At 51.6% G+C, this 26,546-nt stretch overlaps 2 protein-coding genes across 2 annotated transcripts in view; both read right to left on the bottom strand.

Moving 5' to 3' along the window:
* Window positions 1-7,950: 7,950 nt before the first annotated feature.
* On the bottom strand, window positions 7,951-8,909 carry LOC146764080 (olfactory receptor 14J1-like). Its single transcript, XM_085565445.1, has one exon. The coding sequence runs from the start codon at window positions 8,907-8,909 to the stop codon at window positions 8,145-8,147; it is 765 nt and encodes a 254-aa protein (XP_085421571.1). The 3' UTR covers window positions 7,951-8,144.
* An 8,919-nt stretch (window positions 8,910-17,828) lies between these two features.
* LOC144248867 (uncharacterized) overlaps window positions 17,829-26,546 on the bottom strand; it is a 770,489-nt gene continuing 761,771 nt past the window's right edge. The window contains exon 9 of the mRNA XM_085565446.1: window positions 17,829-19,066. Coding sequence (XP_085421572.1) covers window positions 18,404-19,066 — 663 coding nt within the window. The 3' untranslated portion in view covers window positions 17,829-18,403. The remainder of the gene's footprint in view (window positions 19,067-26,546) is intronic.

A 26,546-nucleotide genomic window follows, 5' to 3' on the forward strand; every position in this document is an offset into this window, starting at 1 on the left:
TCTGCCCTAGCCCCCTCCCAGTTCCCCCAGAGAAGTCCAACGCTGCTCGTGCACAGCAGGGTCCCCTGTGCCCCCAAGTCCCCCTGCCCCTGGCGCCGCAGCCTCCCCCAGAGGATGTTCCACGAGATCGACCCCAGAGCCTGACACGGGGACGGGGGCCAAGGCTGTGGGGGTGGGACAGGGGGACAGGGACCCCCCGGCAGTGTCCCCGTGTCCCCCAGGGCCAGAGCCTGGGCCAGGGCTCCTTCACCCTGTGACCAATGAGGGTTTGAGAGCGCTGAAAAAATCCCCAGCAAAAACCAGATTTAATATTAAAGTGACAGCAGCACAAAGTTCCTTGGCAAGAGTCACTCTGCTCCTGACTGGACACTTCAGGCACAGCAAGGAAACAAAGCAACAACAAAACCAAACAAAATCCAGGCAATCAAACCAGAAATGAACCAAGAACTGTCCCTGTGTGTGTGACACAAAAAAAATGAGGGCAAGGATAAAAGGAATATGGCCCAAAACCTTAACAGACCTAAAACCTAATAGGAGTTACCTTATACCTTTACCTTAATTTCTACATTAAACTTAACAATTTAGCAAAAGAACAGAGCTTAACAGTATTTAACCTAACTTATAACCTATAACTATGCAATTTAAAACAGGAATAACATTTAACAATATTTAACTTAACATATAACTTATATTAAACATATGAACTTAGCAAAAGAACAACTCTTAGCAGCGTTTAACTTAGCTTAGACCTCGTGATTTAGCCTTACCTACAGGCCTGACTGGCTCAGCTATCCAAGGCAGTCAGACCCCTCAGAGAGCAGCATTCCTGCCACATTTCCCCAGCACAGGCACTCCTGTGTGCACACAGACACAGAGAGTCAGTGCAAGGCACCTGTGAGAAATTCCCCTGAGGGCAGGGAAATGCTCCCTGGGGATGCTTTGGCATCTCCCCAGCAGGGAAGGGTTGAGCCTGGAGGAGTGGGGGGATCGGCCCAGGCTCCCTCGTTGTTGGGGATCCCCGAGTGCAGCAAACGGGAGAGTTCCCGGCTCGGAGAGGCCCCACTCAGAGGGATCGCTGGCCCAGGAGAGCTCCAAGGGCTCCTTTTGGAGCGCTGTTTGTAGGGCCCCAAGAGAGGGGCTGCAGTCCCAGCCATGTTTCATCCTGGCCGCACTTGGCACCAGCAGCTTTCTTTGGCAGGGTGAGAACAGGGATGTTGTGCCACCGAGGGAACACAAACAGTTCCCAGTGCTGCTCCTAAAGCAGCCAGGAGCGGGCTGGGCAGCAGCAGTGCTGGAGCAGAGCGTGTTTGTGCTGAGCTCCAGAGGAGCTGAGCCCAGGGGCTGCTGGCCAAGGCCGAGGCCAGCGAGCATTTCTCAGCTGGCAGGGCGGCCTGAGAAGGGGAGGGGGGAATGCACCAGCACAGGAACCATGGAATCAAGGGACCATTGTGACACTGTGGGGCCTGTGAGACCAAGGGACCATTGTGACACTGTGGGGCACCATGGAACCAAGGGACCATTGTGACACTGTGGGACCTGTAAGACCAAGGGACCATTGTGACACCGTGGGGCCTCATGGAACCGTGGAGACCATTGTGACACTGAGGGGTGCCATGGGACCAAGGGACAGTTGTGACATGGTGATACCCCAGGGAGCCAAAGGTCCATTGTGACATTGGAAGGCCACATGGAATCATGGAGACACCATTAAGAGACTTCACAGCTTCATGGAACCAAGGGGCCATTGTGACACTGTGGGGCACCATGGAATCATGGAGACCATTGGGATACTATGAGGCCCCACGGAATAAGCAAAGCATTGTGACACTGTGCGGCCTCACAGCACCAGTGAGACCATTGTGACCCTGGAGGTCCCCACAGAACCAAGAGGACCATTGTGACACTGTGGGGCCTCATGAAACCAAGAGGCTTTTGTGGCACTGCAGGGCTGCAGGGAACCAAAGGTCCATTGTGACACTGCAGGGCCTCGTGTCATCAGTGCTCCATTGTGACCCTGTGGAGCACAAAGGAGACCATTGTGACACCGCAAACCCCCAGGGTCCAAAGGTCCATCGTGACATTTTGGGCCTCATGGAACAGAGGAGTCACTTGACATTGTGGGGCCTGGGAACCACGGAGACCACTGGGACACTGTGGGGTCTCAAGGATCCAAGGGAACATGGAACAAGTCTGGCTGGTTTGACCTCCAGGGGCTGCCTGACAGCTTGGCACCTGCAGGGTCTCTTCTCACTGGGGCTCGGGGCTTTCCTTCCTATAGAAAAGAACTGTCCTTCTCCTGCAGGTGTCAAAGGCCATATTGGGATTTCACCACCAATGTTGACTGTTGTGACAGACTGGAGGAGATTGCTGGCTGGAAACATTTCAGTGTGGGGGAGGAAGGGGCAGGTCCAGCCTTGCCCTGACCTGGAACCCCAGCACTGCCCTGCCCTGGAACCCCAATCCCCCCAGAGCCTCTATCCCAGCCCAGCAGTGTCTGCCAGTCCCTGGCACAGCACAGGCAATGCTCCACAGCCACCTCTGGAGCCCCAGCCCAGCTCCTGAGTGACCAAATGACCCCAAGTCCCACCTGGGGGAAGGGCCCAGGAGGACCAAGGGGTATTTAAGGCTGACCACAAGGCAAGCACACATCCTGACCCTACCTCCTCTTGGAATTTCCGTCTGAACATTGCTGGAATCCAGGAGCTGGTAGCTGAGTGTGTGCTTCTCTCTCTGTATCTTATTTTTCTCTCTCTCTGTATCTACTTCTTCTATTTCTGTACTGTTGCAAATATTGATTAACTTAAAATTGAACAGGGTTAGAGTTTGTGAAGTTGAATGGGCCAAGTTAAAGAAGTTTTTTTTGTTGATTGAATGCCGTATTAAAACGTTTGTCAAAGTTTCTCTGATTTTTCTAAATTTCCCAGTAAAGGCTGTTTTGTTGTTTAGAGCTCCTGAGTATCTCTTGATAGTATTGCTCCAGTGCATCCAACTCAGAGGATGCAAATTATTGTCATTCCTTTTAAATATCTTCTTGAGAGAGTTTTTTAGTGGATGGGGGTCAGGGCTTGTGTGTCCTGCTTGGCACAGCCCAGGCAGGGCTTTCACAGCCCCATCCCACTCTCCATTTCCCAGCTGGAGCCGCTGGTGCCTCTGAGTTCTGCTGCCCCAGCCCCAGGGACGCTCTCCTTGTCTGCCCATTCCCCCAGGGTCTCTGGGCAGGGATGGCCTCAGTGGGGGCTGCTGACATCCTCAGCAACTTGGAGGCTGCTGCTGAATTTTACTGCTCCAGAGGCTTCTTCAGCCTTCAGCTCTTCAGTTCAGGAATTCAGTGCCCCAGGGCTCATTAACATTCAGAACACATTAACAAACCAAACCTCTGAGAATAATTCAATTTAAGTTTTCAAATCTTTTCTGATTCATTAGACAGATCTCAGTAGTATATTGTAAGTGAATGCATTATATATAAAGAGACAGTGAGAAAAGATTTTTTAGTTCCTGTTTTGCTTTTTTTCCCCGGTTAATACATTGATATGTGCAATCTCCTATTGACACTGAATCCAAGTACCTCCCCATGCAGTTTGAATAGATATGAAAATCAAGACCCTTTATGGCTGACAATCCATCAGACTCTGTCCCTACCCCCACCCCACCATTTCCCCCACCCAAGCCCTGGCACTCAGAGCAGCCTTGTGCAAATCTGAGCTCCCTCCAGCCCAGGCTGCACCTGCAGGTTTCAGCTCCTTGGCTCCAGCTCCCACCTGCTTTCCTTGGAGAAGGAGCTGCCCCAGACACAGAGGGATGTTCATTTATTGCCAGCCAGCAAAGCCAAGGGAAGGCACAGCTTCATGAAATGCAAAAGTCATTCCTCTGCTGGCTATTAAATCCACTGTGCACAGCAGACAGTCTCAGAGCAATGGAAAACACCTTCTGTGCCCAGCACAGATCCCAAGGTCCCCCCAAACCCTCCCTGCCCTGATTCTGCACAGATTTGCTCTTTGCACACACGAGTCACAGGCTGGAGGCAGGAGCTGCCTCCATGCCCAGAGGGAGGAAAAGAGGGAAAGTGGATGAAGAGCTCTCTTGTGCAGAGCCAAGGTCCAAGTGCTCCTGCAGTGGGAACCACAACTCATCAGGTTTGTGTCCTTTGGGCTCAGGGACTGGTGACACTCAGAGGCACAGAAAGGTTTCTTGCCAACAAACACAAGTTGAACATTTGAACAGTTTAATAACCATCACAGCTCTTTCCCTCAGCTCTCTGGGATGTCCCAGCAGCATCTGACATGTCTCTCATGCCCAAGGGATTTCTGTACAGGAACTATTTTAGACAAAGACATAAGAAAGTGTAATTTTGTGATAGATATAACCATTAGTAAGGTGTTGACTAATGTGATATTTATTTGGACTTTGGAAGAAGTGGACAACTTCCTAAAGCTGAAAGCATGAAACCAATCAGGCAAGAGTCACTTGAGTGACCAGAGAGCACCTGGAGTAGGAAATCTGGGAGCAAAAGGAAGGATGTAGATCCAGCTTGTCTAGTGAAGAGATGTCCTTAGACATGTCCATTTAAACAGGAGAGCTGGAAACACCTGAAGGAAGAGGGAGAGGCTGCTCTGATGGGGATGGATCCTCAGCCACTTAGAGGTTGCTGATCAGTTATACTAGTCTAGAGGCCTCTTCTTTCTTGAGCTCTTCAGCTCAGGAATTCAGTGACAAATACTCATAAACCTTTGTTCAAAATGCCCAAACAAGAAAAACCTCTGGGAATAATTGAAGATTTTAATTCTTCTGTGCTTAATTAGACAGATTTCACAAGTGTATTCAGAGTGAATATATGATATTGAAAACAATGCAGAGAAAATTGTTTTGTCCTGTTGAAATTTCTTTTCCTGTTTCTAGATTGATATCTGCAATGTCCAATTGATATTTACCCCAGCACCTTCTAATGCAATCTGAACAGATATGAAAATCAAGACCCTTCATGGCTGACAATCAATCAGACTTTGTCCCCACTCCCTCCCCACCATTTCTCCCATCAAACCCCTGGCACTCCTACGGATCAGGAATGGTGTGGCCAACAGGAGCAGGACAGTGATTCGTCCCCTGTGCTGGGAACTGGTTGTCAGCACCTCGAGTGCTGTGTGCAGTTCTGAGCCACCAGTTTAGGGGGAACATGGAGGGCCTGGAGTTTGTCCAGAGAAGGGCAGCAAGGCTGGTGAGGGGTCTGGAGCACAAGTCCTGTGAAGGGTTGCTGAGGAACTGGGGTTGTTGATCCTGGAAAAGAGAAAGCTCAGGGGAGACCCCATCACTTTCTACAACTCCCTGACAGAAAAGTGCAGCCAGGTGGGAGTAAGGCTCTTTTCCCAGGGAACAGTGACAGGACAAGAGGACACAGCCTTCAGCTGCACCAGGGGACATTTAACCTGGACATCAGGAAATATTCTTCACACAAAGGGTGATTTGGCATTGGAATGGGCTGCCCGGGAAGTTGGGTGTGTCACTGTCTCTGGAAGTGTTTAAGGAAAGACTGGATGTGGCACTCAGTGCCATGGTCTGGGTGACAAGGTGGTGTTGGGTCCCAGGTTGGACTTGATGCTCTCCAAGATCTTTGGAAAAAGCCTGGCTGATTCTCTGTTGATTGTGACAGTGCACGGCCCTGGGGAAGCAAGGGGCCATTGTGACACTGCGGGGCCTGGTGGCACTGAGAAGACCATGGTGACACTGTGTGTGACATGGCACCACAGAGCCACGGGGCCACTGTGACACTGTGGGGCTGAATGGGAGCAAGGAGTGCATTGTGACAGTCTGGGCCCTGGTGGGACCACAGAGGCCACTGTGACCCTGCAGGGTCTTGTGGAACCAAGGGACCATTGTGCCACTGCAGGGCCCAAGGATATAAGGGACTTTGTGACACCAAGGAGTCCCATGGAACCAAAGGGACATTGTGGCACTGGGAGGACTCATGGAATCATGGAGACCATTGGGACACTCTGGCGCCCCATGGAAACATGGTGACACCAAGTTGTCTGGGAGCGTGGAGCTGCTAGAGGGTAGGAGGGCTCTGCACAGGGCCTTGGACAGGCTGGATCCAGGGCCCAAATCCAACAAGGTGAGGTTTAACAAGTCCAAGTGCCGGGTCCTGCACTTTGGTCACAACAACCCCTGCAGTGCTACAGGCTGGGGGCAGAGGGGCTGGACAGCAGCCAGGCAGAAAGGGACCTGCAGGGACTGATGGACAGCAGGCTGGACATGAGCCAGCAGTGTGCCCAGGTGGCCAAGAAGGCCAATGGCTCCTGGCCGGGATCAGGAATGGTGTGGCCAGCAGGAGAAGGGCAGTGATTCTTCCCCTGTGCTTGGCACTGGCTGGGCAGCACCTTAAGTGCTGTTTCCAGTTCTGGGCCCCACCAATGTAGGAAGGACATGGAAGGGCTGGAGCATGTCCAGAGAAGGGCAACAAGGCTGGTGAGGGGTCTGGGGCAGAAGTCCTGTGAGGAGCAGCTGAGGGAGCTGGGGTTGTTGACCCTGGAGAAGAAGAAGCTCAGGGGACACAAGGTGATGTCAGGGCACAGGTGGGATTTGATGGTCTCCAAGGTCTTTTCCAACCTTGCTGATTCTAGGATTCTCTGAAACCACCCTTGGAGCAGTTGCAGGAGGAGCCCTGGGCCTCCTCTTCAGAAGCTCCAGCAGCCCAGGTCCCTCAGCTTCTCCTCACAGCCCCAAAGCCCATCCTGTCAGTCCTGCAGAGCCTCTGCAGCTCCTCCTCACTGCCCAGAACAGGGAGCCCCACAGCCAGACACAGCAACCCAGATGTGCCCCCCTGGCCTGGGGTGCCTCTGGCAAGGGAGCAGCACCAGGCACTGCAGGAGCCTGCAGACAATTCCTGCAGCACTTGTGGGATGATCCTGCTCCCCAAGGGACGTTCCCATGGTGCCAAGTCAGGAACTGCAATGGGGAGTGGGGCCAGAGACGAAAGGGCAAACAGGGATGGGCTGTGTGCAGGGGAGGGAACAGGGGTGGGCAACAGGAAGAAATCTGTAGCAGGAAGAGGAAAGAAAACAAAGGTGAAGCCAAGGAGATGCTCAAGGAATTTTGGGGGTGGCTGCCAGGCAGCCCTGGCTCTGAGCAGCAGCTTCTGCAGTGGGACAGGAAACTCCCAGCTGATGGGAACAAACTTTCTGGCTGACTGCAGAGGCCAGGACAAAGCTGAGTGGTTTCCCTGGCATCCCCCAGCCCTTCCTGGCCCCAGGGGCTGATGGCATTTGTGCTGCCTCAGGTTCATGTCCCCACAGACCCAGCATGGGGGTGCTCCTGCCTGCTGTGTGCAATGCAAACAGGGGCTACTGAGCCAGTGCTGCCGTGTCTGTGCCTGCAAGGATGCGGCACCTCTGTGAGCTGGGGGAGAGGCCAGGGCTGCAGAGGGGGGATGTTGTTGGCAGCTCCATGAGGACGCTCTGGGACGCTGCCCTGGGCTGTGCAGCGCACTGGGGATGGATCAGCCCCTGCTCTGCTGCTCCTTCCCGTCTCCCCCAGGGCCCTTGCAGAGCACCAGCCATGCTGTTTGCCCCCAGCCTGCCCACGGCCAGCCTGGGGCTGCTCACGGGGGTTTTCTGTGCTGAGCATTGGCCTGGCCGTGTTCTTGAGAGAGCCTGGGCAAGGAGCCTGGAGCCCCCAGGCCCTGGCCTGAGGCGTCAGCGCTGCCCCAGCAGTGCCCATGGCCTGTCCCTGCTGCAGCCCCGGCACTGCCACCCACAGGACTGTGCCCGGCCCCGAGAGCACTCAGGCCCTGCAGCAACACCAGGGCCACCAGGGCAGCGGGGCAGGGCCACGGGAGCAGCACTGGCAGCACCAAGTGCTGCTGCTCCTGGGCACAGCTGCTGTGCCAGCACTGATCTGCCCCAGCTCTGCACACAGACACTGCTGCTGCAACTCCAGAGAAGGCAAACAAAAGGGCATCTCTGCAGAAAAATTTGCCGGGACATCATTTAGTACATTTAGAACCACCAAAAATGAGAAATGGCACAAACAATGATATTTATTGTGGAAATATGAAAAAACCAAAACAAACAAAAAACAATTCAGAACCAAACTAACAGGAAGTATCACAGATTATTTTTATTACAATTGATTTGTAGAAATTGGGCAGCAGTTTAATGTTCCTGAAAGCATCCAGTCATCAGTTTCCACACTGCAGCCTTGAGCTCCTGGTTCCTCAGACTGTAGATGAGAGGGTTCAGGGCTGGAGGCACCACTGAGTACAGAACTGACAGGGCCAGATCCAGGGATGGGGAGGAGATGGAGGGGAGCTTCAGGTGAGCAAATATTAGAGTGCTGAGAAACAGAGAGACCACGGCCAGGTGAGGGAGGCAGGTGGAAAAGGCTTTGTGCCGTCCCTGCTCAGAGGGGATCCTCAGCACAGCCCTCAATATCTGCACATAGGAGAAAACAATGAACACAAAACATCCAAATCCTAAACAGGCATTAACTGCAATGAGCCCAAGTTCCCTGAGATAGGATTTGGAGCAGGAGAGCTTGAGGATCTGTGGGATTTCACAGAAGAACTGGCCCAGGGTATTGCCATGGCACAGGGGCAGGGAAAATGTATTGGCTGTGTGCATCAGAGCATTGAGAAAGGCACTGGCCCAGGCAGCTGCTGCCATGTGGGCACAAGCTCTGCTGCCCAGGAGGGTCCCGTAGTGCAGGGGTTTGCAGATGGACACGTAGCGGTCGTAGCACATGATGGTCAGGAGGCAAAACCCTCCTGAGATGAAGAAGGCAAAAAAAAATAGCTGGGCAGCACATCCTGAGTAGGAGATGTTCCTGGTGTCCCAGAGGGAATTGTGCATGGCTTTGGGGACAGTGGTGCAGATGGAGCCCAGGTCGCTGAGGGCCAGGTTGAGCAGGAAGAAGAACATGGGCGTGTGCAGGTGGTGGCCGCAGGCTACGGCGCTGATGATGAGGCCGTTGCCCAGGAGGGCAGCCAGGGAGATGCCCAGGAAGAGGCAGAAGTGCAGGAGCTGCAGCTGCCGCGTGTCTGCCAGTGCCAGCAGGAGGAAGTGGCTGATGGATCTGCTGTTGGACATTTGCTGTGGCTGCACATGGGCACCTGTTCATGGAGAAAGGACAGGGACAAGTCAGGAGAGGCTGCTTGGAGCCAAACCTGGGCCATTCCCTGCAGCCTGTCCTGCTGCAGGGAATGGCCCTGGTTCCTGCTCTGGGAAAACCTTCACCCATCTATGTGTGGGGGATCTCAAGGAGCCATCCCTGCCCTGCTGCCCTGGGTTTGTGGCCCTGTGGCAGAGGGACAAGTTTGGATATTCAGGATTTGTCAGGGGAATCACTCTTAATGAAGAAAGGATTGGTACAATCTGCACTTCCAGGTCTAAAGGATGGCAGGAACTGATTTTAGGAATTATTTTCCTACCCCCACATCATTGCTGGCTCTCTCAGTTCAGAACTCCCCAGCATTACTGCTGCACTCAGTGTTTGCCACTGAGAGATGAGAGAGGCAAAGGATTCCCTGTGGCTGAGGGAAGGTGAGGGTCTGGATGGGTTTGTTCCCCCAGCACTGCTCTGCTCAGCCCCCTCTGCTTCCCTGAGCATCTCCCTGGGCCTGGACATCCCCTCCTGAGAGGTGCCGTGAGACTGACCAGCCAAAGTCACAGTTCTGGAGTCTCTGTAAATGTTCAAACATTCCTTTGATGATCCTGTGTGTCTCTTTAAACTCAGAATATTCTTTCATCCTGGGATTACAATTCTTGCTCTGCTTCTCTCATCCACCTGTGTCTGTAATCAAAAGAGAAAAAAAAACTCTTTGCAACAGTGTTAGAACAGTAAGGTAAAAACCAGAAATTTATTGTAAGCTTCCAGGTCTCCCAGTGGGGATGGGGCACACCCAGCCCCTGATTTCAACAATTTATTAAGGTTAATTAATTAGGATACTTAAGAGGGGCATCCAATAGAAGATTCTGTTACCCCAGTAGCCCATCAATAGGTCAACCCATTGTGGTATACATCCAAGGGCTTCCTTGCCCCAATTTTTGTTATGACTGCTCACATTCCGGTCAAAACGCAAAATGTTCTTCTTTCAGGTCTGCTTCCTGATAATAAGACTATACAGTATTTCAGGAATATACTTAGACAGTCAACTTATTGTTATAAAATCTAAGAGAAAGTTTAAGAAATGTAGTAGAGTTAATTAGGGATTATAGTGATAGAACTATATAATAGTGATTTAATAGTGTTAATTAAGAGTTTAATAGAGTAAAGCAAAGATTATAATTTTATAAGTATATAATAGTTCTTTACAGAGCTATGGCTATATGAAAAATGTATAAATAGCAAAAATCTTTGTCAGCAGCCTTGTCTTTCCCATCCTGCTCCAAACAGGAAATTGAAAACACTCTCAGGAAAGCTCCTGATATTTACAGCAATCCCAAACTTACCTTCTTTGGGAAGTGTCCTCCGGAGCTGTGCCCAGGCTGATCTGGAGCTGGGAGCAGCCCTGCCCCAGCCAGCCCCTCTCAGCAGCAGCACCTGCCCTGCTCAGGGTGGCTCCTTCCCCCCACAGCTCCTGGCCAGCGCTGGGAGCAGCTCCAGGGCCGGCTGAGAGCTGTCCCTGGCAGGCAGCAGAGTCCCTGGCCCAGCACAGCGCCCTGGGCTGCAGGACCCTGCTCTGCAGGACAGCCCTGGGCACCCCTGGCTGCTCTGCACAGGAGATGAGCAGAGAATGCACTCACAGGCTCTGTGGGCATTGGGATGTTCCAGCTTTAGGAGATCTCTCCAGGAGCTGCAGCTGCATTGTCCTGCAGCCAGAGGTTCCTGTGCCAAGGGCTGGCAGTGATTCTGCCCCAGGCACTTCTCAGCCCCTTCCCAGCCCTGACTGATTGAAGCTCTCTGTGCCTCTGTGCTGTGCCCGGGCTGGCTGCAGGCAGTGCCCCAGCCCTGCTGGGCTGGGAGAAGAGCTGCTCAGCAAGAGAAATGTGCTTTTGAAGCTCTGCTTGGTTACCAGGATCACCCTCTGTGCCAGGAGCCCGGCACAGCTCAGCAGCACAGACACAGCACAAGGACTTTAATGACCCTCTGCGGCTTTGTGCTCAGGCCCTGAACATCAGGCCCTGAGAGGGAGCTGCAGAAACCTCTCCAGAACTCCAAGTCAGAATCCAACTCCAAAGTTTCTTGGACTTTTAATGGGTCCCACTGAGGGACACAACTGAGAAAGTGTCCCCAGGCCCCAGGCAGAGCAGAGAACTGGAGGCACTGATGCCAGGTGGGGATAAAGAGAAGCCAAGTCTTGGTGCCCTGGGGCACAGCAGGGTCTGTGCCACCAAGGGCTGTGAGGAGACACCTTGTCCTGAGGCCCTGGGGCCTCCTGGCACAGCCCCAGCCAGGCTGGGCACTGTCAGCCCCTGGTCCTGCCCTCAGCATCCCCCCCTAGCCCACATCCCAGTGGCCTCAAGGATCTGCTGGAAGGAGTCCCTGGGGAGCCTTGGTCAGGAATGGCCTTGTGGGCTCCTTCATGCTCCCAGGGACTGCAGGTTTTTCAAAGGACTTTGGCTTTGGCTTTTGCCTTGGAGTCTCTGAGAGCTTTCTGCAATCATGGCTTCCAATATTCTGCTTTAATTACTTCCTGGAGAGGCTTTGTCAGGAACAACACTCAGTGGGGCCCATTAATGCTTCACGGTACTTCAGTTTTATTAAGGTACTTTGTGTTTGCCTTTTGATCCACTCTGTGAGACGTTTGTGTAATCATGGCCCCAATAATCTGCTTTAATGTGTCCCTTGAGAGCTTTGTACTGACACTCAGTGGGGCTCATGAATACTTTGAGATTCTTAACTTTTGTAAGGTACTTTGGATTTTCCTATCCACATTGAGAGTTCTTTGTGCTATTTGCAGTCTCTGAGAGGCTTTTGTGCTATTCTGGCCTCCAGTTCTCTCCTCCAAGGACTCCATGAAGGGCCTGTGGTATAGATGGACCTTTGTGGGTCTCATTAATGCTTTAGACTCCAACCACCTTGGGGTTTTCCTCTGACTTTGACTTCGGGAAAGGTTTGTGCAATCTCCTCTCAGGCCCTGAGGTTCCAAGGCTCAGCTCCAAATGCACCACAGGGCTCATTAGGATCAAGCAAGTCCTGACAAACCATGGGTCTGCCTCAATTTCTCTCTGCTCTCGTGCAGTTTGTCAGGAAGTTTCTGTAGTGGTTTTGGTTCACCATTTTGAGATTTCTCGGCCAATGCTTCAATTAGTGTGGTGGGTTCAGTGTTGGCTAATTACCAGTGCACTCACTAGAGTATACTTACTCATTTCCTGCTGTGAGATAGGATTAGGAGAAAGGCAAAGTGGTCACAAAATTTTAAAAGGGTATAAATAAAATTTTAATAACAATGACTAAAGAAAGAGTGATAAGAATTAGAACAAAACTTTCAGAACACTTCCTCTCTCCATAAAACCTGACAATGTAAATAGAAAAAACCTAAAATTTTCAGTTGGTTTGCCACCTCTAAAATAGTCTTTCTTCATTTCACTTAGGGAGAGAAGTTCTTCTTGTTAATGTTATGGAGACTTCTCCACAAGAACACGGTTATATCATGGCTTTTCATTTCCACAAATAGCAGCTGCCTGGAGAAATCTGCAATTGTGAACTCCCTCCCAGCTTTTCCCACCTTTTCCCAGAGCTGTACTTATGGGCAATGCCAAGTTATGGGATATTAGTTTCAAGAAGAGCTGTTTAAGAGCAAAGGTTCTCTTCATCTATTTCTGAAATCATCTTCATCTCTGGGAACAGAGGTCTTCTTCTCTCCCTGAGGGCACAGGGTCTCATCACTGTTCTCCCTTTCTCTGTTCAAACCTCTCACAGGAGATCACAGCTACTGCAAATTTTGTTTACTTTAGCATGGAGGCCTTTGCTGAACAAGTCATCGCCCCATACTTTTCAATGCCTTACAGGGAAAAAGAGAGTCTGATGTATCAATGACATCTTTCTCCACAGCTTTACCAGAGGATTGCAACCCCAAGATCAAGGCATCTCCTCATCCCTCCCATCTGGGACTCAACTTCCCCTTCCCTGCCCTCGGTGTGTCCATGTTGTTCCTCTGTGTGCCTGCCCTGTGTCCTTTTCTCTCTCTGGAGGGAGGATGGCAGCACTGGCAGAGTCAATATCTCCCGGGGCTGCAGATGGTTCTGTGAGCCCGGCTGGGCTCGGTGCTTGCGGCCGGAGCTGTTTTGCCATGGAGGTTTCTGCAGCGGCTGCGCTGGGGCTGTGTCAGGCTGGGCCGCGCTGGGGCAGGGCCAGGATCTCAGCAGCCAGGCCAGAAGGCTGAGATGGGGCTGGGCCGGCCCTGGCACCTCTTTATGGCCAGAAGGGAAAGAGACCCAGCCAGGCTTTCTCGTCCTTTAACTTGTGTCTGCACAGAGGCATTCCTTAGTTCCTTAAGTTTAACTGATTGTCCATTCTCAAAGCTAATTACTGATTGTTTTTTGTCAGACACAGAGGAAACTGCTAGCAGCTTCTCTCAGGACATCACTTCTGTGATGCAAAACCACCACAGCAGCACAGAGCTCAGAGCTCCTTTGTCCATATGTAGTGGTCCTGTGCCCGAGGCCTCAGAACCCGTCCTTGGAAGATCTCTGGACCCTCTCGAAGGTGTTTTCAAATGAAAACATTCAGCTCAGAGTCTAAGAAAATCATCAGAGGACAGGGCCAGCCTGACCTGTCTGTCCCGGCTACTTTTGCCAGGGAGCAATCCTTGGATATATGGAATTTGAGAGGCCAAATTCTAATTTTGGCCATGGTTTCTTGGCAAGATGGTTGGTTTTTGTCCATCAAAAGGAAGGAACAGAGCCTCAGTGTTTCAGGAGCAGATGTGAGGTGACAAGCAGAGGCAAAGACCAGCCATAGATGCCAGGTTTTGTTCTGAGAGATACCCATACAAATAGGAAATTTTTTAGGGAGAATACAAGTTTTGACAATGGGCATCTGAAAAGAGGGACGGCTTTTTCCATAGCAAGGAAATCACAGAGCACCAGTGCTCCAGGAGCTGATGAGAGGCAGCCCTTGGCATTCCAAGATCAGCCAGACCTGTCAGGTGGCCCCTGGGAGGCCAAGCCAGCCAGACCTGGTCCATGTTCTCCTATCCCATGGGGCCCCACAGTGTCCCAATGGTCCCTGGCTTCCAGGAGGCCCTGAGGTGTCACAATGCCCCCTTGGTGACACCAGTTCCTGAAGGGTCCCAATGGTCTCCATGGTTCCATCAGGCCCCACAGAGTCATAATGGTCTCTGGGTCCATGAAGCCCCACGGTGTCACCATGGCCCCTTGGTTCCATGGGCTCCAGTGGTGCCACAATGATCCCCCTGGTTCCATGAGGTGCCCACAGTGTCACAGTGATCTCCATGGGAAGGGAAGAACCGAGCCCCAGTGTGGCAGAGGCAGCCACCAGAGGCCAAGTGGAGCCAAACTTGACAGTACTGGCAGATTTTGGCTGGGAGCAATCCTTGGATATAGGTAATTTTAGAGGTGGAATCCCAATTTCAGTCATGGACACTTGGAGGAGGATGGTTCTTTTCCATAGGAAGGAAAGGACAGAACACCGGTGTTTGAGGGGCAGATGCAAGGCAGACATCAGAGGCCAAGGGCAGCCAGACCTCGCTTTCCTGGTAGCTTTTGTCTGAAAGCAACCCTTGGATATAGGGAATTTGGGAGGTGGAAGCCAAATTTCAGCCATTTCTGCATAGATAAGGACGGTTATTTTTTCCATAGGGAGGAAAGCACTGTTGTGTTCTGCTACAGCAAAAGGCACAACAACTGCCCCAGGCCCCAGAGTCTCAGACCTCAGGCAGACACCAATGACCAACAGGGAAAGGAAGGCAACAGGACAGGTCTTGGTGTAGAAAACCGAGGATTCTTCATTTTCCCAGGGATCAACACAAGAAACAAGGTGGTAGGGTCAACATTTTTATATTACAGGGTAGGGGTGGAGTTTAGGATCAAGGTGCAATATTAAGAGAAGGAGACTGCAAAGGGGTGGATCGAGGAGGACAATCAATGGAAAAAACTACAGTGGGGACATTGCAGCACAATTTTAGACAATAAGGGTACAGAAAAAGAACATTCTGGGCCCATTCCTAATTTGATCAGATAGGGTGGAGTGTCTTTTCCTGGGCTTTCAGGGCACACCTCACAGCATGGAGGGGTGGAATCTTCTTTAAGTCATACTCTCGCCGGATGCTGTGTCTGGGTAAAATCCCCGCCTCATTGGGCAGGGGCACTCTACACCTTTGGTGCCATTATTTCTTTCTCCGGCTGTTTTATGCAATGAAATAAAACTCCAGCATCTGTGGAACCACCCTTCAATCCTTCCCAGGCTACTCCTGTTCTGTCCTCAGTCTGCATACAACTGAGCCCAGAGCCTGCAGCCTCTACCTGCTCGTTATGTGATGAAGCCTTCAAACCCCATCTTGGGAGATATTTGGGTCCTCCCCAAGGTCTGTAAAAATGGAAAAATAGTTATCAAAGTTATTTTCTCCCAAGTCTAGCAGTGACAGAATAATGGTCAATATCTCTAAACTGAACAAGAGTGGATTTAAATTTGTTAGAAGGAGGAAATATTTTACAGTGATGAGAGTGGCATGAAACAGCAACTGTTTTTCTATAGAAGTGGATTTCCCATCCTAGAAATGCTCAAAAATCAGGGCGTGTGTGCAACCTGACCCAGTGAAATCCCCTCCCCAAGGATGGAATTCCTGTTGTGTGGGTTCTCGGATGTGCTGGGTGCCCTCACAACAATTCTGGCCAGAATGTCTGCTGAGGGCAGCCAGGCTGCTGCAGGGGCAGTGACCTCACAGCCATCACCATGGCAGCCCTGTCCCCTGGGCCTGGCTCTCCCTTTTCCTCTGCCCCTGCCTTGTCTCTGCTGGCATGAAGAGTTTTGTTGATAATATCTTGTCCCCAAGGTGCTGGGCCAATGGCTTCCCAGTCAGGCTCCTGGAGCAGAAGTGGCTTTTCAGAGCCCAGCCAGAAATTAGCCCTGAGGCAGCAGCTCTGCAGCGCTGGCCACCCGGCCGGGTGCCAAGGGAGGCTTCTGGCCATGCCCTGCAAGCAGCTGCTGCTGCCAAGGTGCCTTTGGTGCCTCGGGCTGTCCCTGGCACAGCTCCCAGCACGGCAATCTGCCCTTGTGCCCGAGGCCTTCCCTGTGCTGGGGTTGGCCTGGGGCTGTTCCTGCAGCGGGACCTACCCTGCTCCTGGCACAGGAAAGGCAGTTCCTGCTGGAGCAGGAGGCTCTGCCTGCAATGGGCTCAAACCACTCCAGCAAGGCCCTGCTGACTTCAAAATTGCTTCCTAGAGCAGAATATCCTATAATTGTTATAGATTCTGGACTGTGGAGTAAATAACTCTGGTTAAGAGCTTATTGTCTAATCATTATCAGATTGTATTTATATAAATATATCTGGTATTACATCATTAATCCTGTATGAAAAATTGCATTGACAAATTGTTCAATTCTACCTGTCCAATCATTTATACATAAACCTTTGACAAATTCTGGGGCCGGGATTGGATCCAGTCACTCCCAGTCTCTTCTCTTAGAAGGAATTGTAGAAGTCTGGGGGCCCTGCAGGGGTTTGAGGATCCATGGTGGCTGTTGGGTGTCATTTTTCATCTCATGACTCAGCAGGAGTTTCTCCAATAATGAAATAAAGCTTTTGCCAGAGGCTCCCACTCTGCACATGACAAGAGTGTGTGTGACATCCCGGCTCTTTGGCAGCCTGGGGACTCCTGGGATGTCACTGTGGAGCCCCCGTGAGTGCCTGTGACAGATCAGTGCCTCTGCAGCCCAAGGTTTCCTGGGATGTCACCATGGAATGGCTGTGACTGCCTCTGACCACACGGCTCTTTGCCATCCTCAGAAACCCTTGGGAGGGCTCCATGGAGCCCCTGTCTCTTCCTGTGACATTCCAGCTCTTGAACAGCCTGGAGACTCTTGGAAAGTCCCCATGGAACCCATCTGAGGTCCTGTAACAAATCTGATCCTTAGAAGGCAACCATCATCAGAAAACCCTGTTTCTATGGTCAGTATCCATGGCAACCATCCCCATCCCCTGTTGCTCTGGTCAGTTTCCATGGCAACCATCCCAGCCCCTGTTGCTATGGTCAGTTTCCATGGCAACCATCCCCAGCCCCTGTTGCTCTGGTCATATTCCATGGCAACCATCCCCAGCCCCTGTTGCTATGGTCAGTTTCCATGGCAACCATCCCAGCCCCTGTTGCTATGGTCAGTTTCCATGGCAACCATCCCCAGCCCCTGTTGCTATGGTCAGTTTCCATGGCAACCATCCCCAGCCCCTGTTGCTATGGTCAGTCCCTGGGCAGCTCCATGGAGACCCCATGCCAGGGGTGGTTGCCATGGACACCAGCTCAGGCCTGGAGCCAGAGCTCGTTGCCATGGCAACCATTGGCACTCCCATCCCCAGGGTCATGGATCCAGAACCACAGAATTGGCTGAGCTGGGAGGGACCCATCAGGATCCTCGAGTCCAACTGCTGGCCCTGCACAGGACACCCCAACACTGCCAGCCTGGGCCTGGCAGCGCTGTCCAAACGCTGCTGGAGCTCAGAGAGCCCTGGAGCTGTGACCCTTCCCTGGGGAGCCTGGGCAGTGCCCCAGCAGCCTCTGGGCAAAAACCTTCTCCTGAGATCCAACCTCAGCCTGCCCCGACTCAGCTGCAGCCGCTCCCTCCACTCCTGTCCCTGGGCACCAGAGTGAAGAGGTTCCCTCAGCCCCAGCCAGGGACCCGCTCCCAAGGCTGCTGCCATGGCCACCAGGGCTGGCACCAGCTGGGATGCTCGGTTTCCACAGGCCGGGGTTCAGGAATGGCATTTCTCAATTTCCTGCTCCCGCTAAAACCTTGCATGCACTCATTGCCCTCCCACCTTCCATTGAATGAAAAAAGGGAAAGATCCCAGGCTGGGATAAGAACAATTTACTGGGAATAGCAACGAGATGAGGAACAAACAGGAATAGAAAAAAAAATTGACAACAGAAGGGATAAGAAAAACTATTTACAGGGAAAACTACATCACCATCAATTGTATCTTCCTATCCACGTGTTTCCTCCTGCATGGAAAGGACACCCGTCTCCTCAGGGAAAGACAGAGAGAGTCCCTTTTCTGCCCCGGCAATGACCTGAGGTGGGAGTGAATGTAGTGACAGGGCCATGGCCAGACCCTCATGTTCTTCAATCCCACATCAGGTCATTGGTAGGGGCAAGAAAAGGGACAGGTGTCTTCCCAGCATGGATCACAGGGAACATGGATCACCAGGGCTCTTCCCAACATTGTCCTCCAATGGGGGATTAAACTGGAGCAGTGCACAAAGCTCTTCCTGCAGCTGGAGAATTTTCAGGACTTCCCTTACTGGTGCCTCCGTTGGTGTTTGGTCAAGTCAGAGCTCCAGGTGAAGCTCTTCCCACACTGGGGACACAAGTAGGGCCTCTCCCCAGTGTGGATGCGTTGGTGGCTGACAAGAGTGGAGTTTTGCTTGAAGCCCTTGCCACAGTCAGGGCAGAGGAAACGCCTCTCCTCGGAGTGAATCCGCTCATGCAGGAGGAGATTTGAGCTGCTGTGAAACGTCTTCCCACAAGTGGGGCACATGTAGGGCCTCTCCCCGGTGTGGATGCGCTGGTGCATGATGAGGTGGGAGTTTTGCTTGAAGCCCTTCCTGCAGTCAGGGCAGCGGAAGGGCCTCTCCTCTGTGTGAATCCGCTGATGTACAAGGAGATTGTAGCTGGTCTGAAAACTCTTACAACACTTGGGACACTCGTAGGGTCTCTTCCCAGTGTGGATGTGTTGGTGGCGGACAAGGGCAGAGCTGCAGCTGAATCCCTTCCCACACTCCCCACACTTGTAGGGCCTCTCCCCAGTGTGGATGCGTTGGTGCCTGATGAGTTGGTAGCTCCAGTGGAAGCCCTTCCCACACTCCCCACACTCGTAGGCCCATTCCCCGGTGTGGATCATCAGGTGTCGTTTCAGATTATTGATCTGCCTGAAGCTCTTCCCACACTCTGAGCACTCGTAGGGCTTCTCCCCATCATGATGCTGCTCAGGGACCACCAGCTCCGAGCTCTGCCTGGAGCTCTGGCTGAAGCTCTGCCCACCTTCCTGGCCCAGAGTGGGTCTTTCCTCCTCAGAGCATCCTGGGCTGGGCTTGCAGCCCCTCCTCCTGTGGTGTCGCTGGGGCTTTTCCTCCCTGTTGGATTCCTGCGCTGTGGAGTTGCTTAAAACAGCTTCTTCCATAAGGTTCTGCTGCAGGGATTTATCCTTCTTGATCTCCATCCTCAGCTCCTGCTCTGGGGGAGGAAGGACAAGGAGAGGATGGGATTTGCCTCCATGCCACAGGGAAGGGCAAGGAGATCCCCCCAGGGCATCCCCAGCAGGAGGGCACCGGCAGCGGGGCTGTCCTGCAGCCGGGGGCTGTGCTGGGCTGGAAGATGGAGCAGGAGAGAGGGGGAAAGGGGCACTGACTTCCTCCTCACCTGCTTGGGGGTCCTGAGGCATCTTCCTCTTCCTCACAAAGTTCTCCATGTGGTGAACTTTTGGGTATGGGAAATCCTGTTTTGGGAGGAAAACAAGTGATGAGCACAGTGAGTTTTGTACTGGCTTCAAAGCAAACCAGGGGGAGAGTCTAAGCCAGAATGACAATTGAATAAGAAAATTAAGATCAAAGCAATGATACAGAAACACTGGTTTAAACTCACAGAGTCAGGATATAACCTGACACCCCGTTGCTCAGCGTAGTGGTAGCAGTCTGATGAAATGGTGGCTGCAGTCCGGCTGGAGTGATAAACGTGATTCTGTCAAAGCAGTGATCCTGTAGAAGGGTCTGGTCTTCCTCTGAAGGTCCAATGATGCTTATGGAGCTCTTGTCCTCTGGGAATGCAGTAGGCAAGGTGGTCGTGGTGCTGCAACGGTGAGATTATATCCAGGCAGGAATGCTTGGTTCCTCCCCCTGGGCGGAGCATCCCACAATGGGATGATGTAATTTTATCAGTGCTGCAGTGACACTCAATGGCCCATTAAGAGAAGATGGCCCTGGAGGGCGTTATCAGGGCTGAGCCATGGAAGAGATAAAGAACACTGCCCCACCTGTTGATAACAGTTTATGGAGATGGGGACTGAAAACACTTTTGGTTACATCTGACATTGTAACCTGAAACAGTGAGGCAATCCCTGCTCGGGGTGGAGAGGTGAACACCACCCCCCTTACCCAAACTGGCTCAGGTGTAAAACCCCCACCCTGGGAAGGCCACGCACACAGGGGACAATGTCACACTTGTCCTGCCCCAGGGGAAATCCCTGTCCCTGTTACTCCCTTGCTCTCCTACCTTTTTCTCTTTCTTTCCATCTCTCTCTCTACCTCACATTTACTGGTCAATAAAATCCACTTTGGATTTGGTCACCTGAGCTCCTTAATTGGGGCACAGGCATCTCTCTAACAATTTCATTATCCAGATTGCAACAGTATTTTGGCACAGTGAGTTCAGGGCACTGTTGTCTGACCCCAAGTGCCTTTGACAACAGCATGGTTCTCTCCACTGAGGAGTTTGTGGCTCTTTCTGGAGGAACTCTTGGAAACTTGGATGCAGCTTCCTCTGAGTGACTTTTGGGAGAACTTATGAGGAAAATGGCTGTTCTGGGTGGCCAGTGTAAAGAAAATATTTTGTTTTCCTTCTTTGAAAAGTCTGTTAAAATCACTGGAGGAAAGGGAACAAATGATGCCAGCAAGACTGACAAGGATCATTCACCCCAAAGTGAGGAACACAAGGCTACTTAAATCCTACAAGATGCCCAGCTCAAGTAGCTAAATTCCCAAATAACTCCTTAATTCACGGGCTTTGAGGGGAGAAGCATTATTTTATTGGTCCCTGTCACCTTTGTGACAGCTACACAGAGCTTTCCCTTCATTTTAATAATCTGTATTGGGCCAAATTTCCATGTGCTTTTTTTTTTTTTTTTTGGAACCTGCCAGCATCTGAGCTGGAGCTGTGCTGGAACTGATGAATTTTGAAATTGCCAGAGAATTGCTTCTGTTTTTGGTCTATTAATGTTTGGGATTTATTTGTGTTTCCATCAGAAATGACTTGTGGGAAGAGCAAATCTTCCTCAAGGCATTTTATGGAGGGTTACATTTGATTTCTGCTGAGTTTGCTTTGTCCAGTGTCCAGGGGATGCTCAAGGGGTCTCTGGTTTTGGTTTGGCCCTAATTTACTCCTGATTTGTCTTTATCACTTAAAAACACATGAAAAATTACTAAAAAGAGTATTGACCAGACATCTCAGAAGTCCCACCAGTTAAGAAGTATTTGAGGTGGAATTTACTGTTTGGGAACATATACTGGAGGATTTGTGGGTTCTTGGGGCATATCTGGTAGTATTCTCCATATCTTTGCACTCCAAAAGCCAAGGTGGATTGGTCTGTCACCTCAAAGTGACTAAATCCTACCTCAAAATGGCTGTTTCCCACCTCAGTCCCATGCCAAAATTACTCAATTCCTCAGCCTCCAGGATGAGATGGGGTTGGAAGGCGATCGGGAGAAGCGAGATCCAAATTTGAGGTTGTGGGGTCAGGATTGTGCGGGGCTGGGTGGGTGTGATTTATTTTGATAATAAGTAAAACTATCAGAATTATTGATTTCTGTCCCATTCATTTTCTGTCAGTTCTGGTTTGCTTTTCAGAGTGCTGCCTTCTCAGCTGATTTTGTTTGTGTCCTCCTGTCCCAGACTGAAAAGCAAGATGTGTTCTATTTGCCATCTGTATGGCAGTTGTCCTGTGTTAAGTGGGCAGTTTTTCCTTATCTCTTCCACAATCAATCCTCCCTCAGGGGAAACATCTGCTGATAATGGGCTATTGAATGTCACAGCATGACTGATAAGAACTGTAACATCCCATTGTGAGATGTTCTGCCCAGAGGGAGGAGCCAAGCATTCCTACCTGCATCTAGTCTGGAGATTCTGGCCCACCAACACAGCTTTTTCTGGGCTGGATTTCTCAGAGGAACAGCTGCCTCTTCCTCTTCAGAGGAAGACACCCTTTCCTATAGGATCACTGCTCCAACAGAACCACACCTGACACTGCAGGAAGACTGCAGCCACAATTCCAATTGGATTGTGGCCAACACCCTGTCCAACAGGGTGTCAGGTTGTATTCTGGCTCTCTCAGTGTTGTTTTGGTTCACTGCATTGATCATATTTTCATTTTCTTCCCTAATAAAAAGCTGTTATTCCTGCTCCCATATTTTTACCTGAGAGCCCCCCTTAATTTCAAATCTATGACAATTCTGAAAGAGTCTTCATTTTTCCATTTCAGGGGAGGCTCCTGCCCTCCTTAGGAGACACCTGTCATTCCAAACCAAAACACCTCCTTTCTCTCCTGCCTTCCTTTGCCTGCTCTGTTCCTCTCTCAGTGCCTCCTTTGACCCAGGGCAGCTCCCACCAAAGACCCTGCCCTGATTTAATTCCCAATCCATGAGCTACAACAACCATGGGTGAAGTTAGGGAGGTTGGCAGTGAAATGTCACTTTAAGATGTTGCTCCACTTGGCTTTTGACTCTTCCATAAGAGCTTTGCCTTCAAGGGCAGGAACATCTTTTCCTGGCTGGGAACTGGAATTCCAGCCCCTGGGAGTGTGTGCCATGGATCCCAGAGGGGCATTCCCAAGGTTCCCAGGGTGCTGCTCCTGCCATGCCTCCCAAGGAGCTGTGCAGGGCAGGGGACAAGGTGCAGAAGCTGTGTTGGTGCTGCAGTGCCACAACAGCCCCTGGTTCCAGGAGTTTCCACACTGCCAACAGCGGTTCCTGGGTTCCATGATGCCCTGCTGTGTCCCCATGGATATTTGGTGTCATGAAGTCCTTCAGTGTCACAATGGCCACCTCGCTCCATGAGCTTCTGCAGTGTCCAAATGGCCTCCTTGGATGGGCAGTGTCACCATGGACCATTGGCTCCATGCAGCCCCGCTGGGTCACCATGGACTTCTTGGTTCCATGAGGTTCTGGGGGTGTCTCCATGGTCTCCTTGGATCCAGTGTCACAATGGACCACTGGATCCACGTGGCCCTGCTGTGTCACCATGGCCCCGTGGTTCCATGGGACCCCAGGGTCACAACTGACTCCTTGCTTCCACGTCACCCCCTCAGTGCCAAAATGGCCCCTTCATTCCATGGGGAACACAAAAGATTTATAGAAACATTGAACAAATCCTGCTTAACACAGCTGCAAACATCTGTTTGCATTCCAAAGACAAGTTAAAGGTGAGGCTGGCACCAGCAGCATCCACCAACAGAGATCCAGGGAAAGAACCAGGACAGAGAATTCAGCTGGGAGACTCAGAGAATTCTGCTTCCAGTGATCATTTCTGGTCACACTGTTCCTTTGTAGAAAGGTGACACCATTCCAGGCAGCCTGTACTGAGCAGGTGGTTCCTGAGTGGGGTTTGTTGTTTAGGAAACCTGCTCAGGCTTTTCCATTCTTTCTTTCCCAACAGGAAATCTTCTCCTGGGCCTGTGTGCAAGCAGAGCCCTGAGGAGAGCAGGTGGGACACGGTGCAATGGGCTGGGACATGGAGCTGCAGAGCTCAGGGACAAGGTTCTGCTGCAGGGCACAGGGATGTCAGTGCCAGGTGGGCAATGTCAGACATGGTGAGGCTGGGGGTGAGGAGCAGCTTGACCAAACAGCATCAGTCCTGAAGGGGCTCATTCTTCTACATGCCCAGACCTCCTAAGGAGACACTGAGCATCAAGATCACCTGGGGAATGCTTCTATCAGCTCTTCTCTGAAGTGGAAAATGAAAATATACTCACTTGATTAAAGAAAAAATGGTTATGAGGTGCACTTTGAAATCTTCCTCCTTACAGGAACTCCAAACTGACTCCAGTGAGCCGCACAAGTCCTGGAGAGCTGAAGACAATTGAAGCAAGAGAAAGATCCTCCACGGGCTTTCTGTATTTTAATGATCCCCATGGTGGATTTGAGCCCCTGTCCAGGACCCTCAGGCACTGAGAGAAGGCTGAAGAAGCTGCTCAAGGAGTCAGGAGCAAAACTCCAAGTCCCTTGGAGCATCACTGGGCCTCACTGAGGGCAGGGACTGCCAAAGGCTCCCCAGGGACCGGTGAGAGCAGATCCTTGAGGCCAGGATTGCAGGGATCCAAAGGCTCAGAGCAGGGAACTGCAATGCTGAGCAAGGCCTGGGCTGGCTGGGGGAAGCAGAAAGGCCAAGCCCTGAGCCCAGCCTGGCACAGCAGGGCCTGTCCCTCACGGGCGGCTCGGGGCTGTTTGTGGGGCAGGGGGATGTGAGGGGCAGCAAGGAGAAATGTCACAAACATGTGTGACCCTGCAGATCCTCATGGAACCAAGGAGCCGGTGTGACACTGTGGGAAGTTGTGGAACCAAGGGGATCATTGTGGCACTGTTGGGCCCATGGATCGAAGGGGCCAGGGTGACACTATGGGGCCTCATGGACACAAGAGGCCATTGTGAGCCTGCAGGGCTGTAACATCCCAATACTCTGAAGTGCTGGTGTTGACCAAAGGTTCTTTTACTTGAGTTTGGTGCACAAGAGAAACACCAACCGGATGTTCTCTCCATGGCCAGATGCAAAGAATACTCTTTGTGGGAAGGGATCCATAAGGATCATCAAATCCAGCTCTTCATTGCATGTCCCACACAGGGATTGAACCCATAGCCCCAGTGATACCAACACCATGCTCTAACCAACTGAGCTAAGAGGTCAAAACGACACAAAATATTACTGGCAAAAGATATATAACTAAGGAACTCTGGCAAAGGGTTTCATACAACACCCAGTTCTACATAAAACTCTTATCATAGCATTAACTTCATTAACTTAGCCCATTCAGCCTAAAAACCTTTAACCCTCAAGATGTTATATTACTCAAAAATCTTCCGGGTAAGCAGGATTAGAAGGAGAAAAAATAGAGAAGAGTAGAAAGGCAGCAGATCTATAGAAAGACACGCACACATGCACCAACTGCTCAGGTTCCAGAATCACCAGCAGAGGAACCCCAGGAGAAGGCAGGATCCAGACCATGGGCTGGCCTCGTGCTCCGGCTTTTAACCCCCTGGGCCTCCATGGGCCCGCCCCTGGGGTGGGACTGCCAGGTGATTGACCAATCAGAGTCAGGGTAGGCACCAGCTGCTGGTGTGTGATTGGTTGACAGCTCAGCCAATCAGCACCGCCCCTGCTGTGTGATTGACAGCTCTGCCAGGCCAGGCTGGGGGCGGGGCTCTGTCCCACCACAAACCAAGGCCTGACCTGCCCCCGGCCCCACACGGGCATTCCGAGCATCCCAAGGTGTCTCGGGACATCGATCTCATCCAGCCTCTGACAGCGACCACGGGGACACTGTGGGCACCTCATGGAACCAAGGGGATCATTGTGGCACCCCTGGAGCCCATGGAACCAAGGGGCCATGGTGACACCATGGGGCTTCATGGACCCAGAGACCATTATGACTCTGTGGGGCAGATGGAACCATGGAGACCATTCCGACCCTTCAGGCCCTCGTGTCACCAAGGGGGCATTGTGACACCTCAGGGCCTCCTGGAAGCCAGGGACCATTGGGACACTGTGGGGCCCCATGGAAGTGAGGTAACATGGACCAGGTCTGGCTGGCTTGGCCTCCCAGGTGCCACCTGACAGGTCTGGATGTCAAGGGCTGCCTCTCATCAGCTCCTGGAGCACTGGGGATCTGCGCATTCCTTGCTATGGAAAAGAGCTCTCCATCTTTTCAGATGCCCATAGACAAAACTGACATTCTGCCTAAAACATGCCCTTATTCAAGGGCATTTCTCAGAATAAAGTCTGGCAGCTTTGGCTGGCCTTGTCCTCTGGTGGTCACCTCTCATCTTCCCCTAAAACACTGGGGCTCTGTTCCTTCCTTACTGTGGAAAACAACTGGTCTTCATGTCCATGAATCATGGACAAAATAAGAATTGGCCACCAAGCCCGGCTGGGCTCATGGAACTGTCTGCCGGCCCCAGGGGGATACTGACCCTTCCAGTGCTGCCATCCTCCCTCCAGTGAGAGAAAAGGACAAAGGGCAGGCACACAGAGGAGCAACATGAAGACACCAAGGACAGTGAAGGGGAAGTTGAGTCCCAGAGTGGAGGGATGAGGAGATGCCTTGATCCTGGGGCTGGAATCCTCTCTTAAAGCTATGGAGAAGGATGTCATTGATACATCAGACTCTCTTTTTCCCTATAAGGCATTGAAAAGAATGGGGGATTACTTGTTTCAGCAAAGGCCTCCGTGCTAAAGTGAGCAAATGTTGCAGTAGCTGTGATCCCATGAGAAGTTTGAACAGCCAAAGAGTAGAGTGATGAGACCCTGTGCCCTCAGCGTGAGAAGATCTCTGTTCCCAGAGATGATTTCAGAAAGAGATTAAGAGAACTTTTGCTCTTAAACAGCTGATCTTTAAACTAATACCCCATAAATTGACATTGACCCTAAACACAGCTGTGGGAAAACTGTGAAAAAATGGCATG

This window comes from Lonchura striata, chromosome 36, assembly GCF_050655825.1.
Source record: "Lonchura striata isolate lonStrDom1 chromosome 36, ASM5065582v1, whole genome shotgun sequence".
Taxonomy (NCBI): Eukaryota; Metazoa; Chordata; class Aves; order Passeriformes; family Estrildidae; genus Lonchura; species Lonchura striata.

What these genes read in the sequence shown, in the direction of transcription:
- LOC146764080 (XM_085565445.1), bottom strand. Translation starts at nt 8,909, where the DNA reads ATGTTCTTCTTCCTGCTCAACCTGGCCCTCAGCGACCTGGGCTCCATC.